The 19040-nt window shown below is 42.9% G+C and overlaps 1 protein-coding gene across 4 annotated transcripts in view; it reads right to left on the bottom strand.

The window, feature by feature from the left end:
* The window catches only part of LOC126544574 (uncharacterized), a 235665-nt gene that overhangs the window by 123072 nt on the left and 93553 nt on the right, over positions 1-19040 (bottom strand). For all 4 annotated transcript variants that reach the window (XM_055077729.2, XM_055077730.2, XM_055077731.1 and 1 more), the window contains exons 10-14: positions 11587-11688; positions 9867-9998; positions 7794-7952; positions 5710-5754; positions 3306-3347 (exon numbers count right to left, since the gene is read on the bottom strand). In XM_055077729.2, coding sequence (XP_054933704.1) covers positions 3306-3347; positions 5710-5754; positions 7794-7952; positions 9867-9998; positions 11587-11688 — 480 coding nt within the window. The remainder of the gene's footprint in view (positions 1-3305; positions 3348-5709; positions 5755-7793; positions 7953-9866; positions 9999-11586; positions 11689-19040) is intronic.

Below are 19040 nucleotides of genomic sequence, written 5' to 3'. Positions count from 1 at the left end.
GCTGCTCTATGAATGGAGCCAGCGCTTGATGCACGTTTCACTCTAAGAACAGTTTACACCCTTTGCAGTGCCCCTTCTGCCACACAACAATAATCGTCAACTGCCTTGATGCGTTTACTTTCTTTAACGCTGTGAACCCGGAACTTTCCAGTAACGAACGGCACGCGCGTTATCAGAAGGGGCACTCCAAAGGGAGTAAACTGTTCTTAGAATGTTGGGATAACAAGCGGACAGTGCATCTCGAAAGTTGAATTAAGACTCAGCATAATAATATGCAGAAATAGACCCACGTAGGTAGCATAATTTTTTGTGGAAGCACCAGCGAATACGATTAGTTTTCTTAAAGAATGGAAAAGTACTGACGTTGATAGTGCCCGGTGTCATCGCTTGTGGCTTTTTTTGTTTGTGTGCACTGCGCGAAATGAAAAATCGTTAATAACCATAAGCTCGAAAGTTAACTAAAAAGTAGTGGTCTTCCGCCTAATAACTGAACCTTCAGATCAGGTCTACCGGTAGCAGATGCGCGAACTCGGCGACGGCGCTAGGTCTAACCTTGGGTGAACGTGATCGACATCGGCTCAAACTGTGCGCAGCTTGCAAGGACTCATGTTCGTGCAGTCAACTACGCAGCACTACTTGCCACCTGCTCCCTGGCCGTGCACATGGAACATGACTTTACGCGCTCAACTCACAGTGGTCGACTCATCAATGCTGTCACTGTAGCCTTCCTATAGATCACAGCATGCTGCGCGTATAGCACCCCAACACAGTCAGGCCAATAACTGATGAGGAGATGAGGAATAACTGATGAGGAGCTGGTTCGAGGGTTATAAATCCAACTGGGAAAAAAATCTGCGCAAGTCTCAAGCCTGCTGCTCTGAAGAAATGACTGAAGGGTGCAAAAAAATGCGCCCAGAGAATTTAATGGACATTTGTCAAAAAATTGTTGCAACTGCCCTGTAATTTCTCACTGAACAATCACCACAGACTGTCATACCTTGAGCTGAGACACATCCTTGGTCTATGGGCCAGCGCTGCCTGTGCAGCTCGTGCAATCAAGGCAATCAAATTTTCTTGAAACGCTGGTCGCAATGAAGTACATTATATGTTGAGAATTGCCTTTTGCGTACATTTTGTGTCTGTTGCGCATTGTACATGTCATTTATGCTTTCATCATACTCCCCTGGAAAGGCATGCTAGGCATCTTACCATGCCAAACCCTTTGAGCACTAAGAACCTCGCTGTCTTGCATGCAAAGCGAAAGTAGCATTTTATTTGCTGTTACCCCCAGTCTGGAGCATCGTCTAAGGCACTGCTGTTAGTGGGGCCTGCCACGGATGTACACTTGCGAATTTCCCATAAATATAGTGGTCATGAATAGCTGTGCAACTGAGGCTCCCCAAAAGGAAAAGCGGCAATGACGAAGAGAAGTGCTAGCAGAAGAACGTCAAAATCTAGATTCGGATGACTTAAGTAGGTGACATCTAGTAATTAAAATCTGTAATCTTTCCACCCCATTTAGATTCTATTGTTTACCTTTATGCACTGGCAGTGTAAATTTGTCGTAGGCAGTTTGAAGAAAAAGAAGGAAGAGAAAGCTCCTAGTCGCTTGAGCACAGAGAAAGCATACTTCCTGTCACTCTAACGCTGATTCTTTGCTACTTAAGTGTATGAGTGCTTCAACTCCGCAGAGAGCAAGATAGGCAATAACGTAGCATTTTCATGAAGACTCGAGCTGCACCGTTAAACTGGGAATCACAGTGGACATTGGTACGTGTTTAGCGCGCTTCCGGCTATATTAAGAAATGCGGCAATGCGCTCGGTATTCGAGATATCATTCTTCATTATATAACATCATAAATGCAGGATCAGTAGAAAATTTGCTTCCTCTGCAGTCTCGGTCAAGCTATACAAAAGTTGAAGCTAGTTGCACTCTACGTTTTGTTTGGTGTTCTAAATATTATTACCTTCCTGTTATGTTGTGCCGTTTCCTCTGGCGCAAAACAATGCTAAAACATCTTATTCACCTTTTTTTTTATATTGCATTCACATTCCCAGCAATTGCAGCATTCGCATGGTGTTAGTGATTGCCTTGAGCTGTCATAATTGTGCACATTAAATTTCATTGCTTTTGCCTAGCAAAATCATTTAAAAGTTCTCAAGCTACTTGGTAAGCTTTTATTCGAAAATGACTTTCTTGCATGCATACTGAAGTATAAAATAAATTTCATTGATTGATAATTAAAGGTACTTGTTGCCCCTGTTTCTGAAACCACTATAAAGCTTGGCTGCGTTGTCACAAGACTCAACTTGGCCCTAAGGCGATGCATTAATTAAGTGAGCATGACTTTTGGTACCCCAGCCGAAAGCATTCTACGTAACGTGATCATGTGGGCCAATTACTTTCTTAGAGCCCATAAACGCTGCCTGAGTTTTCCAAGAAATTGTGGTCCTTTAGCCACATTAACAGAACTTTTGATTTCAGAAAGGCTCTACGCTTGCTCTCTGCACTCTTGAGCTGAGCAATGCTGGCAAAGAGAGGTTTACCGTTTTAATGAAATAGTAAAGCAGGTTTCGAGGAAAAAGTACTGAATACTCTTTTGCGAGGCCTAGCACGGGTAGTTTTGAGAGAAGGCTAATAACTTGCTCAGTGAAAACTTGACCGGAAAAAAGAAGCGCACTCTCTAAGCTCAACTATTGCTCCTATTTTTGGAGAAAAGTTTTTATGTTCACTGTAGCACGAACTGCTCTCCCAGCGATCTCCAATTACGCCTGTCTTGCGCTAGCTCACACCAGCTTGCACCTACAAATATCTTAATTTTATCAACCACCTAATTTCCTACCGTCTTCTAGTGCGCTTTCCATCCCTTGACACGTATTTTGTAACTCCAATGGACCAGCGGTCATCTACCTTTCGAATTACATAACCGCATTACATTACATGTAACGCATTGCATTACTTCTTACACATTACATAACATTTCTTTCTTTGAACGTCAACTGGAATACCGGCCATACCTATTTGCATCCTGATCCACACCACTAACTTCCTGTTTTTTACCATTACACCTAACATCTTTTTGTTCGATCTTTATTACCGCGGTCCTTAGCTCATTCTCGTGCTAACACCTACCACGTAGAATTTTGTTACAGGGGCCCTATAACGCAAAACTATTCCAATATGTTTTTATTCCAATCTCCTGACGTCAAATTTGCGTAACCGCTGTTCGCTTCGTAGACCATTCTGATTTATAACAATAGAGCACAACACTGACAACAAATAATAAAACGTGATGTGCTCCTACCTTCTTGGAGTTTCCAGAAGCGGCAGCTGCAGCATCGCTTGCCTGGAATTAAAGAGGGAAAAGAGCGCATGCTATGGTTACAATAGTCAAGGGACGGGCCAGCAGTAGTTAAACACAATCTATATGTCTCATACGGAAGAGCAAGCAGCGCTGAATTATTGAAAAAAATAGCTGTTCCACGCACTCCCAGTGAACGCAAATATGCTTGAGCTGATCACTTCATTTTAGAGGGGCGGCAATGTAACGATGATACAAGTAATAAAATGTGTGTGGCTTTAAGGCGGAGCATATACGCCGTAGCTGCTGGAGCCAGACATTCGAACGTACACCATGGTCTGCTGTTGGGGCTGTTGGTGCTTTCCTAATCGAGACCTTTAAAAAGCGCCCAAGCGACACGCACATACACGAAGATAGCTAAACAAGAAGAGAAATTGGGTAGCAGAAAGGAAATGCATCAGGCCTTTCTAATAGGTTCCCGATGTAAACGCACCTACATGGAAAGCACAAGAACGGCTGCCTACTCCTGCTTATTTTATCTTTGTGGAGACATTCTTTCGCGCGTCCTCAGATATAAGGACATATTAGTTCAGCGGAAATCCAAACTGGGGAGGAAGTTTACTGACATGGAAATTACGCTTCCACAAGTGCTGAAAGTCAACAATGACAGGACAATGAGTCAGCAGCTCGATAAGAAATATATCTTTAGAGTAATACTGAGGTGAAAAATACTAGGGAAGAGATTAATGATGCTCTGATTGTTGGAAGCATAAGTGTTTGTACCATATAGAGAAATTTGTTTTACTGAAGAGCGAGAATATAATATACGAATAGAATAAAATGCTATAATTCAATAGATGCAAACCTCCTAGCACAAGTGGGTTAGGTGGCTATTTGTCGCCACCCTGTTTCAAACGGAACTGCAATGCCAATCCAAAACATGGTCATGGTCATCGAAAATATTATGCACCCGAGTAAAGAGCGAAGCTAAAGAAGATACCCTATTGGTTTATTCTGTGGCTTCATGCGACTCTTCGTTGGGCGCCAATGCTTCACTGGCCTAATATTCATCAACCTTGTGGACATCCGCAGTACTTATTTGCTATGTTCAGCGTCGTCGCATTTCGATCGAGCTGTAGCGGCTGGTCAGATTAGCCCCGTTACCAGTGCGACCGTCAGTGAAAGGTCTTAGTCCGCAGTGCAATCCCAAGACGAAGACAATTTTTCGTTTAGCTCCGAAGCTTTCTTCCTTCAAAAAAACCTCTCATGTTTTTGTAACATCGTGCTGCACTGCGGTAGATGGAAATACATAATATATTCGAGATATAATGTATCACGCAAACATTATTCGCGACTGGTATATATGTTTGAGCCATCTATGAAATATCAACGAGGGCTGGTTCATGAAGCCTTAATCAATGGCGGAATAACAAATATTTCCAAGGGAAACATTTTTTAGTAGAGGCCAGGCAACGTTATTCACGAGAGCTCTGCTCACTCGCGAGATCTATACAAAAAAATCAGAAATGCTGACAAATGCAAGCTTCGAAAAATAGAAAGACTCTGCGCTACAAAAAAGTATGAAAACGCAGAGTGAAATCAACGTGAATCGGCTGCCTTCAGTTTACATTATGAACCGATAGCTGTGAGGTGTTATTGGACATAACCTACGATTTAGCACATATCAGCTCTGTTTATGTATTAACCATTTTCCACCGTTGCGTTTTGCGGCCAAATGGTAAAGTATATGACTATTATATTATATTATGAGCCATACAATAGGTTCTTGCTTTGACGTGGACAGGTAGACACTTCGTTAAGCTTTAAGTTTTATTGGACATTCTTAAAGATATTTGCTGTTCAGCCTCGGTTAAACAAGACCCACTGCCCCTGGCAGTTCTTTCGCGAAGTATAGAGCTTCGGCAAGTTGCAAACACATGAATCATACGAAAAACGTGTATGTATTGAAAAAGATAAAAAATTAATATTTCGTCGGTGTACGTATGCATTTATCGTTGACCGCGATTCCATTTCAACAAGGCTGCGATAAAGCCTAGGGCTGCATCTTGCAAAGCCGATGTGAAGCTTTGCAATGTTGAGACACGAAAGAATGAATAAATTTCAAGGCATTTCGAGAACTTGTTTCTCGTTACCACTTTCTTTGCGGCAGGTATTTCAGCCCCCAAGCTTTATTGTACCTGGCACCCAGCTCAGTTTCCTTCGTTGCTTCGACGTTTTCAAAAATATATGGCTCTGAGTAGTCATCGGAGGATTCCGAAAACTATTTATAGAACCGAGAATTCCGGAAGACCAGGTTTTTTAAATGGACGTTTGGCTGTATAATTGCACTACCAAAATGCCTCTTGGCCCACTGAAGAAAAATGGAAGAAAAATTCGGGTGTCTTACCTCGCGTGTTTCTTCAAACTTACGCATGCACTCCTCAGTATGCGCCTGCAATTGTAAGAATTGATGCAAGTGTCAATTTATGAAAAACAAGTGCAAAGTAAACTGCAGAATATTGTCAGAAAGAGACTAGCGAGGGCCGAACATTCGAAACTATAGCACACTATAAAGAACAAGTTAAAGATTGAAGAATAAAATATCAGGTAGCCAAGTTTGGAGTGAAGCAATCGGAATACTACTAATGTTTATGAATAACGTTGAAGGCTTTTTATATGTCATAACAGGAGTGCAATTACAAAATTTGTACGCAATATTTCATATTATTTTGTATTTCATTGTTGCTTTACCTCCATTATTTTGTACTAATTTTGTATTATCAAAGTTAGGTTGAATAATTCAAGAACTGATGTATTATTATGTCCTTTCATTTGCCTGCTTTGCACTTTTTACGGTGTGGCATAATAATGTTATTTTTTGGTGCTACCTGACAAGAACTCCTTTTAAAGCATTGTGCTCTGAGACCCCCTTCCGTAGCTTCATTATAGTATTGCGCTTATTAGCTCAATAAAACATTATTCTGTAATCATGAACTCGAGTCTGTAAAACAGGAAGAAGCTAGCCTTTTGACAAAGTACTATTTGCTGGAAGAATTGTAAATTATAATTTTTTTGTCGGCTGCTTGATAGATTGCATTTGGCGTTCAGACGCAAAACACGAGGGCCCCGTGAAGCAGTACGTTGAAAGATTCCAAATTAGCCTTCATAAGATGCGTTTAGCGTGGCACAACTGAACCAGGGTACGAAACGTTTCTGTAATGCGCGCTGATTAGACTGCGGTCACCCTGGCCGGAAATCCAGCCATCGTCATACTTTGACATTTGACATCTGCGGGAATCATCTGCGAGAATCACCTAACTGAGAGTGTGTGACTGCCCAACCAAAGTCTTGCGCTATTTAGATGAACTGTTTGACACATATAAAGCACGCTGATGTTATATGTCTGAATGAAGCCCTGTCGCTAGCAGTCATGAGATCCCGAAAAAAGTTCTTAACTGCCGCCAAAACGCTGGGCATAACAATGTAATGTATTTGCGAAAGTTGCTCTGAAGAATGTCTGGACAATTTGGCAACGGTAATCCTCTCTGTGGACCTTTAAGATATTCGACTAAGATAGCATGCCTTTCAGCGGGTGCTATCTTCAAATCTGTAACCACACCAGTTATTCTTGAATATTTTATGTTAAAGTTTAGTCGAGTTGTTCATGCCATGGGTGATTATGACAAAATTCACCGTGTCTTTTGTTAAAATTGTTTTGCTAAAAAGTCATTCTTTAAATATTGTCAAATAGAGTTAGGAGTATGCTAAAACATAGCCTCAGGCTGCGGATACAACGTCCTATGCACTTGTCATTTTAAGCTGAGAACTCGCTTGGGATTTTCAGAGTTAAAAACAAGAACTTGGTGGAGGTCGTAGATCAGCATTTTCTTAAATTTTAACCTGTTATTTTTGGAAAGATATATATATATATATATATATATATATATATATATATATATATATATATATATATATATATATATATATATTTCGGTGTGTGTGTGTGTGTGTGGCGGTGTCAGATGATGGATCGACTATACTTGATTCAGGTCACCATATTCAATAGCCATTGTGAGGTAATAAAAAACATTGACTGCATCGATAGTTAGCTGGATAGGAGATGAAATATGCGATTTCGACAGGCATTGCTCACTAGTATTGCAAATGATTACCAAATGAAAGCGCGTTCCCGTCGTTTAATAAAATACTTCCTGCAGCTAAACTTGATAAACAGGAAAAGTACACGCATTATAAACAAACGTTGGAGCAAGAAGTTATGTGTGGAAGTGGCGGAATCTGTATTTTAGATAACGCACCTGAATCACACAACTGTGGGACAAATGTGTGAGTCATAAATTTCTTTTGGATTTCTGTGCGCACATCATATATGCACTTCCCAGCGAATACAACTCGGACAGTTGCGTCTATATCGGTATTTTTGGTTTATTTAAGATGAGCGCTGAAGGAACAAAACGAAATTCGTAAGCTCACCTTGATGTCTTTCCGAAAGATATCTTTATTGCAGTAAGCGCAAGTAGTTCGCACTTCGTAGCATACTTCCAGGTGACGCGGCATGTTCGATTCTTTTATATTCTTCCCACAGTGCTTGCACGTAGTCTTTTCAGGCTCGATGGAGGCTGGGCCTTGTGACTGTGAAGAGAGCGAGCAATGTCTTTAAGTTTCTGTCAAGAAATTTCGTTGAAAAGAAGCTTAATGCACAGAATGATGACCACTACCTAATTTTACACTTACTGCAAGTTGAAGGCCTCCAGCGGCAAACTTCAATTACCTCTTGTGAGCATTACATTTTTTCTTCAGATGCGAGTTGCCAATAATGGATAGGAGCGCCGAATCGATGCCGTGAGTGTTGATGGAGGACTTTCATATCAAGAAAAATGGTTGTTGATTATCATGACGAGAATGATGATTTATTGGCTTCTCATTTGAAACGAGGCGGTGACAAGTGGTCACCTAGCCTGCTTGGGTTACTGAAGTATGCTATACATGATTTTAATGCTGACATTTTTGTATGCACTTTCCTAATTTCTCCTCTTCCTCAACACTTTCCTATATACCTTCTACAGTTACCTAGGCCTGTATAGGTCGTATCAATCTCTTCCCAGCACGAACTGCGTTAGCGACCATCCTGTTTGTCTTTTTGTGAACAAGATCCAGCTGGATGATTTGTTGGCTGTGGTTTTTGGGAGTGAGCCCCCCGCATGAGCATTTGTTGTACTCTGCTGACATCATCCTCAGCATAAACAGTAGGAATTGTTGCGCCGATTTTCTGCTTTCTAGATAGTCCCTCCTTCTGAAGTAGTCCTTTACTCGTCGCTCTAATATGCATTCCTAGGTCTTCACTCAACCCAGCTTGCAACAAACTTTTCTGAACGTAAGTCCGATTGGCGAACTGCACTTCCGCCGCGGGTCGGCCTGGCGTTTGACTATCTTCGGGATCTTCGGGAAACGCAGGCTCCAGCAGCATTCTTTGCTTGACCACTTTTAATTCAAGCCTCTTTTTAGGGGAAGCTGTTAAGCGCTACTTTCCCCACTATCGCGTCCGCGTGTAGGAAAAAGATCCCGAAGATAAGCCAACACCGGGCTAACCCGCAGCAGTGGTGATTTATGCGTTAAGCACTCCCCATACGTGGGCCGATCCATAAGATAGTGAAATGTTAGACCGACCAGTGGCGGAAGTGCAGTTCGCCTTTAAGGGGCCCACATGCAAATCTTCGCTTGTCATCCTTATTCAATGAGTGGAAGGACAGTGATCGTTTTCCTGTGAGGAACAGACACATTTGAATCGCATCGAGGACAGGAAAACATGGAAGGGGAAAAATCAACGGTGTGACATGAGCGGAGAATGTCCCATATTTGCCGGCGACATCTTATGCAAGCATGCCGAAGCTCCAATGTAAGACGACTGTCCCGAAACAAATATATTAGGCAACAAAATTGAAATACGCATGCCTGACTTCTCAGCTTGGGCTTACTTAATTTTTCGTTTGCTGTGTTGTTTTTTATGTGACACAGGAGGCCATCAAAATTATGAGGGTGCAGAGACAGATCAGCTGCCGCCCTAAAATAACAAGCGGTGCTATTGTACATCACTGCAATCGCAACAAACTGTTATGAACGTTTTTGTTTTCACGTTATTCTAACACTGATTCGTTTCCTTTCCTAAAGTGAAGGACTATGTTAGTGTGCAATCTATGGATAGAAGGGCCGATGTTCAATCCTATTTGGTAAACTTCATTCCATTCCCTAATCGCTCTTATTACTCACTCTGTAATCCGAAATAAAATTTATGCATCAATTGCCCAATTCTATTGTTTTTCTTTACCACTTTTGCAAAGCGATAGCGATATTTTGACTTTACACCAACTAGTCTTGGGTCGTACTCTGTGATTCTACAATAATTCATGTTAAAACATCAAAATGGATGCTGTTCAAGATGAGTTGTTTCGATTTCCTTTTAGAAATAAATGTCTGCTAGTCTCATGGTCTGCACATCTTATTTACTAAGCAAGAGGACAGTTGCAGTATGTCCAAGCTAAAGCTTACCTTACGTGGAAAGTCGTTGTCACACTTCGGCTGGCAATCAGTCTTGTGCTCCATCCATGAGGTGGATGGCACTTTATGGCCACACTTGGTACACTTGATGCTTGACATCTCCTTGCATTCTATGTAATGTTTCTGCGAAAGACAAATTCATTGGTGTACCAAAGAACATCGTCGCCGGCCTACTCGATGTCTCCACTGTATGATAAAGGCGTTTCTAGAAAGCATCCGATAACCCCTGAGTGTTGGAGCCATAGTACCATGCCTAGGTTTGATTGCCTCGCTCCTACGCCTGGGCGAAAAAATTTTGGTCACCTCTCGCATGCGCCGACTTCGTTTCAACTAAAGCTTTCCCTCTTCGTAGCTAAGTTCCCTCCATAGTTTTCCTACATTTTTTCTAGTTTTCTATAGCTATAACTTCAGGCAGGAATTTGCATGTGTTTGTTCATTTGCTTAAGATTTAGTAATATTCATAAGCAATTCATAAGAAGCAGCGAAGCTATAATAGTCCCAACTCGTGCAGCAAACCACCCTACTTGAAAAAGCACCCATCGCAAGGTTACTGCGAGAACAACTCCAGTTTCATCGGAAGAAAGTTAACACCTCTTCAGTGGCAACCAAACATATACCTTGTGAACTCGGATGACTATATTCCTGTATGAACAATCTATGCTGCACTTCTCAGCTTCCACTCGGCGTCGCTTCCAAACTTAATACTCGTTCAATGTATTACCGGCTATCATTTATGCTCAATAAATCACAGGGACAGCTCAGAGGCTTCTTTGAACTACGAACATTTCAAAATACGCTCTGTCGCATTTCATCTCCGGATTCGAAAGCCATAATTCTTGTTATCTGAAACGGTTTGTTAGGCGAAACAAAAAGCGAGATACTTCCGAAAGCTTATTTCTCCTATTGTCAGTCGTACCAATTAATTTCCCTCAAGGCATTTGGGTACAAGAAACAGCTAAGTGCGAGGTACAATTATAGAGTCGCGAGGGTTATGAAAGCATTCCAAAAGAGCAACACAGCAGACAAAAGCTCTAAAAATGTCAACCTACTTGAAGAACGTCTGCGTTTTAATAGCCTTTTATCACAATAATCTAATTTTGTTAAGTGCCATATTGAGATATCCCATTACATCCGACAAAACATTTCCTCAGTGCAAGTTCTATAGGCGTTAATGCTAAGGTATTGTTTTTTTTTGTAGGAATAAATTATTGAAAATTACAGTCTGAGCTGTTACTTAGTTTAGTTAGGTATTATTGAGAGATTATTGATGCCAAAAGCCACTAAGTTGGATATATTGAGAAAAATTGTGTCATGCATAGTGCCTGGCGACGAGAGGAATTATTTCGCATTTCTTGCAAATCAAAAGTTTTTGTTATTTCGCTCCTTACGGTCATTTGTCAGTCGCGTAGTCTTAAATAATATATCTGTGCTTTTTCAGTAGGTCAAGCTATACCTTAGATAGCTAAATTATGTGGAAGCTGCATACATTGGTAATGAATGGAGAGGTCCTATTAGAGCCTTTGGCGACAAAATTATCAGAAGACCAGCATGCTTCATGTCCTCTTCTGTGGTCTTGACAAATTTGCTTTTCACCTTATCAATTTATGTTTTAGATGCGAAGTTATGCCACACACGAAGCTTTCACATTTTCTATAGTTTGCCAGAAAAAAAGATGATGAGAGCCATAAGTAACAGAACATGCTAATCATACCTCAAGTTGCCCGAGAGGCAGTTTAACAGTACACTTTGGTTTATTAGGGCACTCCACATACTGATCAGCAAGTATGGTAACCAGATCATGAGCTTGAAATATCTGAAATGAAGTAGAGGGTGTGTTTGAATTATAGAGAACATTCCACGGGCCTTTCTTTTGATCGTAATAAAGGAGGCAAGACTTCATAAATATGTGCAGAAACTTTTGCTGCTCAATTGGAGAATGAACTATAATGTTGTTTCCATTGAACAGTTTGGATATTACAAAAGGAAAGTTTTGACGGATGATATTCATTTTCTCGGACTTTTGTAGCATTTCACTCGTCGAAATTGCTAAACAGATTATTTTGATCTGGCGCACATATATCAAAGCATAATGCCTTCTAAGCTTCAGCACTCCGAAGTCACCACTAGGATCTACGAGACAGCGTTCTACAGCCCACCCCGACAACAACTAGGCATTATGTGTCCCTTCATATGAATATCGAAATCCTATGTTACCATATTGTCGCAGACGTCACCAGAATACTGAAAACACTCGTGGTCTCATAATGCTCCACTTGTTTCGACATCGAAGATTTTGTCTCTATGTGAAGCTTCTACCACGCTACAGAGATCCTATACCTTGTTTTGTACCAGGTTACCGAAGACACTAATGAGATTGACCTTATCAAGCCTATGGTAGCGTCTGAGCGCCCACTGAGTGATATTGTTCACCTCAGTCGACTCAACCTATATCCCGACCCCAGATAATGCATGCTGACCAGCTCCGCGTCAGTGATTCGTCGAGGGTTGTAGTGTCGCAAGACTCGAGGCCAAGAATACTGTGAGAAAATACCAACGATTCGACGAAGAGGTGTTAAATATGCACGCCATCGAGCCTACTGGTATGTCTGCACCTCTAATTTTATAATGTAAGCTTTTCCAAACAAATATTTTAGTAAAAAGCATCCAAAGGCGTATATTTTATCTAGCGTCGCGAAGCAGTCTGGAATCCGCATCAAGCATATCTCATCGACGCTCTGGAAGCTGTACAAAACCACGTCACTCGATTCATCCATTCGTCATACTAATATAACAACATCTGGGCGTCCGGACCTCGTTTTACTTCGGCGCATCACTTCCCTCTGTCTTTGCCCCAAACTCACTTACAGTACTCCCCTTCATCAAGCACCCTATTTAACGCCCGCAGCACGCATATCATACCGGACCAGCCACTCGCAGCAGGTTTCACGACCAAGTTCACAAACATCAGCATTTTTAGCCTTGTTTTTTTGTTCGCATGGCAGCAAGCTTTAACGGCCTCCGCCCCTACCATTGCCGACATAATCTGCCAATACGTATTTTTACAACATGTCACTGACCATGTCCAAATACGTTGTACATGATACGTTGTACATGCGTGCATGTGTACATATGTAAGCGTTAATGTGTGTGTATACATCTGTGAATATACTAGAATATGTATACTATATATTAATACATATATGGGCGCTTATGCTACTCGAACGGGTGTAAATTCTTATCTTATACCCACCCCTATGTACTACCTCTGAAATCTGGGGTCTTTAAGGAAAGTAAACTGAATTGATATAACGCTTTGTTGAAATCCCATGCTTCCTTATACATGGTCCCCTGAGGATTTGTCGTATAGAGAGTTTATGCAGTAGCTGGGGATGTACCGGTTAATTAGCGCTCTGGCATGTGAAAAGATGATAACAGTTAAATGAAACATCATTTCTCCATATTTGGAGGACATACTTCTTGCAACTGCTACGAAGTGTAGAACTTTTGCTGAAATGATATTAATTTATCAGTGCTAGGCTTTCATTCCGAAATTTGGACATGCACTCTGCTGTTATTCATTAAGTATATATTTAGCCCATGTGGGTTTCTGCTGTTGCAAAATCGGGTGCTTTGTGCACAGTTATAAATACAACGTGTAAAAGAAAACACCATCAATGGAAACATTGAAATTTAGAACTTCTCGCACAAATCTTCAAGCACTTCTTGGTGTACCCATGCTGCAAGTTTGAATAATATGTCTAAAGTATGTTACTAGGAAAAGCTGCAAGATAAACGCATGGTGTTTGCACTTGATCTCAATATGTGATCACATCTTGTAGAGGTTTCATTTACTTCATTGTTAGTTCGCAAAGGTTTACGTTGGGCACATGTTTCAAGAGGTTGTGTGTGTTTTCCTAGTTGGCTAGGCCCGAAATATTTGATGTTTTCACACATGGCGATTCTATACAGGGTTCTCACGTACGCCTCACGTTCATTAAACTTGACAACGCACAGTGGCTTAAAGACATTATGCACACTCTACGCACACCTTGAAATCAACGTGAAGCGAATATTTCCTGAAGTCGTTATTCAAATGCCGTGAATGTGTCGATTTCAGAAATGAAAAACACCCAGGAACCATAGTCAAAAAGGTCTGGGAGGGTTGGCAAAGGAATCTTTGCTATAAAAAATAATACATGCTGTAGCTGTACGCTATTCGTGGTTTTGGTGGTGGAGAAGATTTGGGGAACCACTTTTTAAACGACACAATTAGGCCGCGCATGGACAAAATGGGCCAAGCGGGAGTACGTTATCCGTGCTAGGGAAACATCCTTGCGCTCATCTGGACAGTGGATTTCGTACTTTTTGTGCTTGTAGAGCTGATCCTTGAGGCAGTCGTTGCACAACATGTGGGAAGCAGAATCCGTGTACATGCAGGGGGACAGCATGTGGCACTGCCGGCAGAAGTAATGCCGCGATATCTCACCCTTGAACTTAACCTTCATCGGGCCTGCAGGAAGGTCCCGGTAAGTGACCAGAGTTCCCATGACGCAGTCTTCAATTTCTCTTGTTAGAAGTTATCCTGGCAATGGTGAGCTTTCTTTTGTGCGTAGCACGGCTTTCGATTGGTGAATACTTTATGCAAGGATGATTTTATCGGACTGGGAATATCGTTGGGGCGAGCTAGTTGTGATTCATGATTTCGAAACAATGCAAACCTAATGCGATACAGGAAATGAACGAGCGAGAACAACCGCTTACTACCAATTGACGCTTTTATTCACAAGCGTGAACCATCACACGAAGGGATAGCAGCCTAATCGAACGCAGTGCAAGAGTGCGCGTTTGAAGAAAAGCAGCGGGACACCTACCGGAGATTGCGAAAGCTAACAATACGTACTCATCTTAACACATACCAAGAAGCAGCACAACAAAATAAATGTACATCTTAAACACGTGGTCAGGCAGAATAAGAAAAATATCAGAATACTTGCACAATACTATACGACAAAGTATGGTGGCGCAGGTAGTTGCAATTCTATTTTTTTTTTCGTGCAGCTTGCTCTGCACCACAAACGTAAATTTATACAAAAGCTCGGAAGCCCTCTTCATTTAGAAATATCCGTAGATGCTTAGCAAAACTATCTTCCATGAACCAGCACCTGCAACTATTTTTCGGATCCGTGCATAACTTAGCAGTCGTTAGTGTGGTTTGTGGAGCATGGCTCCTTCATCGGCTGATCCACAACAAGAGGTGTGTGACCACTGCATACGTTGAAGCCCCATACTTGGAACAGTTCGCAAGTGGCTTTGAGTACTGAACCGCCGGCGCAGATGACGTAATGCGTAAACGCTGCCCCAGATTACGTGCTAAACATTACGCAGTCTCACCCGAAAGGTCAAGCAAGAATTGCGATGGCAAATTCATGAACAGCTATAAGAAGTATGCATAGTAGTTTTATTAGCCGTATAAGCTTGTAAACAAAGGCGCACTATGCTTGCGGTGAGCTTTCTGTGGCTATGAAGGGAAAGCTACACATGTATTACCGCGCTGAGTAGTCCGGCAGTGTTTGACAGTGCTTCTGATTGCTCGGATCAGGCGCTGAATCGAAGTACCTTCCACGTGCGACGGTTTCCCGTTTCTCCAGACGCGGAAGGGAGAAGCCGCAAAACAAGTAAATCTTTAGAATCAGTGGTGTGTTCTATCTTATTTAAATGTTGCTAGTGTGGTGTTTATGCTTTGTCCTCCCCAGCTTGAATTAACGCGGATAAAGACCCGGGACTCTTATCAGAAGCGCTCTCACTTGTGCGCGCTTTGCCTACATAGCTATCCCTTGATAGCCGCAGAAGTTGTCCGCGAGTGTAACTAAATTCACAGGCATAATGTCACGAGCCCGCAGGACAACATCCCTACATTTCACTCGATGGCCGCGGAAATTCGCTGTCAAAACACTGCAGTGCCAAAACGCGGCAACAACAGCGAGGGAATTGACCTTGGTGCAGCCGCTCGCACTAAAGCAAGCTAAGCCTTGAAAACACAGCGCAGCGCGCACTCGGTACCTGTCACAGATGGCTTTCAAGTTACAGCGACCAGGCCGGGCACGCCCAGACTTGAACACGCCACGCCTTCCTCCCCTCCTCCGCCCGAAGCCTTGAGCGTGGCGGAAGGCGGCGGGCTCCCAGCCAGTTTTCCAACGTTGCTGCCAGAGATGGAGCCCCAATCCCTGCTCACCCTCACATTCCAAAAAGAATAAATTGAGGATGCCCACCGATTGCTCTTACAGAGGCTACTCCGCGCTGCCCGCGGGAACGGATTTCTTTGCATATTACAATGAAAGCACGGGAGTATGACGCTGACTAGCCCTTTAAACACGTACAAGACATCACCCTGCCAACTATTATTTTCTGTGGCTCAATGGTATCGACATTTTTTACTCCCAATTGCATGGCGCCGCGATATTAGATCACCCATCGCAATCTAAGCAAGGGGAAGTGGACCAATCGCCGCCGCCGGCACCACCACTTTACTGCCCCGGTCATCTATATTCACTGCGTTAGCTCGGCCAAACCGAAACAATCTCCAGTCCTCCGCAGTCCTCGTCTCTTGTCGGCCAAACTGTCAAGGTGCCCAATGATATCTTTGAAAGCAGACAATAGGGATCTCCTATGTCCCAGCAAATGTCTCCTATAAACGAGAACCGTTGCTCCTGCAGTTGCAACTGCCCTGCGGATCACCGTTCGATGCTTGTGTCGGTGTTTGCGTAAAGTTGATGTCAGGAAATTGGAATAAAATCAAAATAGCTTTACGTTATACGGCACCAGAACGACCCCAACACTGCGCAGCCCTCCACTTCCAAATATTTTTTTAGACTGAAGCGAATGCTTCCGAAAGGAGGCTAAAATTTTTCATGGCAGCGAAGACAACTCCCTTTGTTGAAACGTTTGACTCCTGGCCGAAAATTTTCTTGTTCATCACTGTGCCTGATTTGGATCTGCGAACATAAGCCATATTGTTATTCAACAATGGCTAAAGAAACGTATCCTCAGACTATAGCCAAATGTACGACAAAGGGACTAGACTTTGTCATGGCAGCGATGATCTGTATGCAGGATGAAGACTCCCTTGTTCAGCCACTGTTCATCACTTGAGGTTTCATTTTTCTGGGAGCCCTTTGTCTGCTTCGAAAACAAGGTTACTGACACGGTGAACACAAAGTCGAGAAGTATTGTTGACGTATTCAGCCGCGAATATTTAAGGATAAATACCAACAGGAGGAATAGGTCCGAACGAAAAAACTTGCCACTCTTTTTTTGTAGTACAGCTGGCAATGAGGTAACTGGTCTAATGGGAAATGGAAGTGAATTCTGTTTACACACTCGTCAGCACAGCTGTCTTGACCGCTCGCACGCCGTGCTTTAAGCTGCATTGGTGCCGCCTACCGATAACGTTTGGTTCGATATAGCTTGCATCTGGCCATATGCCACCAAGCCGATTGAACCGCTACATTGTTTTTTTTGTTTTGCCTGCAGCTGACGCTTCAACAGCTGCCGTCGTCTGCGGTCGTCGCCGGCAAAGGCGCCCACAAGAAACGCTGAGCGAGAAGCACAGACCCGACGTCGTGGAACGCGCTGTCCTGAAGGCTTTGCTACGTGTTGCCTTCAATTTGCTGCCATATCCAGTGGAGCCTCCACGAGTGATCGCAGGTGGTTTGCACCTGCTGAAGCCTCGACTAGAGGTAAAGCGAACAGACGTCATTTTGGTTGCGCATGCTCAGATGCAATCTATCTCGAATGAAGGGCGTTACTGGTAGGTGGCACCCTTGCAATCCAAAACACGGCACTCTACCGCTGTAAGAAAAGCGTGCTGACGACTGTGCATGAGCATGATGACTTCGGGGTAAGATAAACTGGAGCGCCGACTCGCCTTACAAAGCGATCCAATTTCTACGTCGTCAAGGCAGCTGCATTGTGGCACAATGAATATATTTCTCGGAAACTTGTTACGAGCACCCAGAGCTGCGTCGTCAGCCGGGGCACATGCATTGTGTGGCGTGCAGTGATACGTACAGTGGACTTTGTTAATTCGTTGGTATTAGAGATATGCACACATCTCCATGGTTGCTCGCGTGGCGTTGTGTGGGTGTGCGCGCACTATCGAGTACTGCTTGTCCCCTGCCGAAGTTCGCCAGAAATTTGTGCCTTGCTTTCGAATGTGTAAAAATTCATTACCGCAAGTGGACTAAACCTATGACCGCAGCTGTTAATCTGATTTTGCACGTTGTTTTGCTTTTGCCAAAGTCACATTTGTGAATAAAGAAGAAACCGACCTGTAAGGTTGTAAACTGACTCACCTCTGAGCACACCCAGAACATCAGTCGCAGAAGTACTGGTGCGTAGATTTGCATACTTAAGCGTGTTTTCGCATAGCGTCTGTGCTCATGAACTTCAGTTTACAGCACGTTGCGGCCTGTGTCCCGACAGGCTTCAGCCGGTATGCTATGCATGTTATGTGTCCTGCCACCATGCTGACATCCACAGCTACAAATAAAGCTTTAAGGAGTTTAGCAAACACTACGTCAGTTAACGTTTTCACTGGTGGAAGCTGTGCCCTAAACCTTAATAGCCACACAGCGCAGGTGCTGAGGAACATTAGCACATTTTTGTGTTACGCTGGAACTCTGTTTACAAGTGCAATATTATTCAAGTGGTCGTTACGAATGCAGCAGCAAACTGGCAGCCATGCACAAAACATTTTATAGTAATTTTTACTTAGTTTAACCAAGTGCCTGGAAGCCCCATCACAGTCAATATGCTGCTATTGCTACGCTGAAACAGCGCACGGATATTGTTTTTATCTCAGCTAATCTAACAACAACATTTAACTTCGGCAAGAGGACGCTGTGTAAATTTTCGAAATTGGCTCATCCCAATCGCAATCGAGAAACGCGCCGCCGTAATATACCGCCTCAAGAGCAACAGCAGCAAAAGCGCACAATCCGTCCACCTAATTTGATAGCTGAAAGGGTTCTCTAAACGTTCGTTTCTTGACTTGGTCCCTTCAGGGCGCGAATATTTAGCGCTACCAGCCAGGGAAGAAAGAAAGGAAGGATTGCACATTGGAAAGCCACGAAAGAAGAAAGGATGTGAGGGAAGGCAGAGAGAACG

The sequence above is a fragment of the Dermacentor andersoni genome, chromosome 10 (assembly GCF_023375885.2).
Source record: "Dermacentor andersoni chromosome 10, qqDerAnde1_hic_scaffold, whole genome shotgun sequence".
Lineage (NCBI taxonomy): Eukaryota > Metazoa > Arthropoda > Arachnida > Ixodida > Ixodidae > Dermacentor > Dermacentor andersoni.
This window is presented reverse-complemented; position numbering and strand designations above follow the sequence as displayed.